At 52.4% G+C, this 2,202-nt stretch overlaps 1 protein-coding gene across 1 annotated transcript in view; it reads right to left on the reverse strand.

Annotated features, from left to right (window-relative positions):
* Sdr42e2 (short chain dehydrogenase/reductase family 42E, member 2) overlaps positions 1-2,202 on the reverse strand; it is a 20,484-nt gene that overhangs the window by 17,108 nt on the left and 1,174 nt on the right. Inside the window, exons 2-4 of the mRNA XM_029568672.1 lie at positions 1,963-2,195; positions 1,398-1,927; positions 154-249 (exon numbers count right to left, since the gene is read on the reverse strand). Coding sequence (XP_029424532.1) covers positions 154-249; positions 1,398-1,927; positions 1,963-2,195 — 859 coding nt within the window. The remainder of the gene's footprint in view (positions 1-153; positions 250-1,397; positions 1,928-1,962; positions 2,196-2,202) is intronic.

The following is a 2,202-nucleotide window of genomic DNA, read 5'->3' on the forward strand; positions in this document are numbered from 1 at the left end:
TTTGGTGTGGATAGAATGAAGGCTGGGAGATGCCTGAGTCCTCCCTGGTAGAAGTGAAGAACAAGAAGGATATATGGGCCCCAGAGGGTATGGTGGGCAGAGCAGGACTTGAAATCCATACTGCCTGGCTCTAGGTGTGTCAGAGGGCCTCACCTTCTCAGCACCAGACATGCCATAGGAGGCCACGTGGAAGACACAGTCTACCCCTTTGAAGGCTTGGTACAGGGCTTCTTCATCTCGGACATCAGCCTGAAACAGAGAATAGATGGGCAAGAGGTTCAAACCTAAGGCAAAATGACCTAACCCAGGCCAAGCATCTGGAAGGCCAGGATTTACTGTGTGACTCTACAGAGCTGCAGCACTGTCACTGGCTCCCACCCATTCAGCTCCTGGGTGGGCCTGGGACTGACCTGGGTGTTTTATATGCACGACCTCACAGACTCCCTATGAGGTCCTTGGAAAGTACATATGAGTATTGTCCCTTTCTGTGAATAAGGACTGAGGTTCAGAGGAGGTGGAAGCTGTGGCCATAGCTGCCCATCTGGGAAGTACAAGAGTTGGAGTAGAGGGATGGAAAGATGGCTCAACAAGTAGAAGTGCTTTCCAAGCAAGCCTGGAGATCCATCCCCGAGATCCACAGAAAGCTGAATGTGGCTGCCTGCATCTGTAACTCCAGGACTCTTATGGCAAAAAGGGAGGTGAAGACAGGACAATTGTCTGGAAGCTCTTGGGGAAGCTAGGCTGGAGTATGCAGCACAGTAGCAAACAGAGACCCTGTCTCAATAAGGTGGATGGAGTGGAGAGAACCCATTCCTGAAACTTGTGCTCTGGCACATGTATACCTGTACACACACACACGCACGCATGCACACACACATGCACACACACACTGATGACAAATAAAAGTTTTTTTGTTGTTTTTTCTTTTTTCTTAAAAGACAGGGTCTTACTGTGTAGCCCTGGTTGGTCTGGAACTCACTCTGTTGGCCAGGCTGGGCCTCTGCCTCCTGAGTGCCTGGATTAAAGGTGTGCACCACCGCACCCGGCAAAAAGTAAAACAGTAAAAAAAGAAAAAAAAAGGGAAAAAAAAAGTTGGAGTTGAGTCTGGCTTTGGAGTCTGAGAGATCTCAAACTCCAGCACTGGTTCACATCTTCATATCAGATAATGTTCCCCTGACTACTACCATCACTGCCAGCACCACCATCAGCAGTACCACCATCAGCAGTGCCACCCCATCAGCAGCACCATTGGCATCACCTCCACTACCATTAGCAGCACCATTACCACCACCAGCAGCAGCACCATCAACAGCACCATCATTATCATCATCATCATTATCATCATCAGCAGCAGCAGCAGCAGCAGCAACCCCCTGAATGATCCCTGTTCTTTGTACCTGGATGAACTCGATCCCCGAAGGTAGTGGCCACTGGGGTCTGCGGAGGTCAAGTAAGATGACGGACGTGCCTCTTCTGGCCAGGCTAGAACCCAGGCTAAAGCCGAGGTAGCCTCCTCCTCCAGTCACCAGAATCTTCTGTCTGGGGGCCTGTGTGGATTTGACCCGAATCTTCTGCTGTAGTGTTGGTGATGGGGTTATCACTGATTCACTGGGTTTGGAACCAGTCTCAGACCCCTGTCTGGACCCAGGTGCTAGCTCTAGGCCAGGTGATGATGCAGCTTTTGGTCCAGTTACTGACTCAGCTCCTGGCTGAGGTACTGACCCAGGTACTGACTCAGCTTCTGGCCTGGGTCTAGACCTAGCTCCTGGACCAGGTAATGGTCCAGCTCCTGGCCTTGGTCCTGGAGCAGCAGTAGGCTCTGAAGCAACAGGTCTCACCCCAGTCCTAGAAGCAGCACCAGGCCCTGGCCCAGAACCTGGAACAGTGCTAGGCACTGGCCCAGGTCCTGGAATAGCACCAGGTCCCGAAATAGCCCCAGGTCCAAGCTAGGTGCTAGCTCTAGCCCAGGTGATGATGCAGCTTTTGGTCCACTTACTGACTCAGCTCCTGGCTGAGTTACTGACCCAGATCCTGGTCCAGTTACTGACCCAGCTCCTGGCTGAGGTACTGACCCAGGTACTGACTCAGCTTCTGGCCTGGGTCTAGACCTAGCTCCTGGACCAGGTAATGGTCCAGCTCCTGGCCTTGGTCCTGGAGCAGCAGTAGGCTCTGAAGCAACAGGTCTCACCCCAGTCCTAGAAG

The sequence above is a fragment of the Nannospalax galili genome, unplaced genomic scaffold, assembly GCF_000622305.1.
Source record: "Nannospalax galili isolate Female #2095 unplaced genomic scaffold, S.galili_v1.0 scaffold381, whole genome shotgun sequence".
In the NCBI taxonomy this organism is placed as follows: domain Eukaryota; kingdom Metazoa; phylum Chordata; class Mammalia; order Rodentia; family Spalacidae; genus Nannospalax; species Nannospalax galili.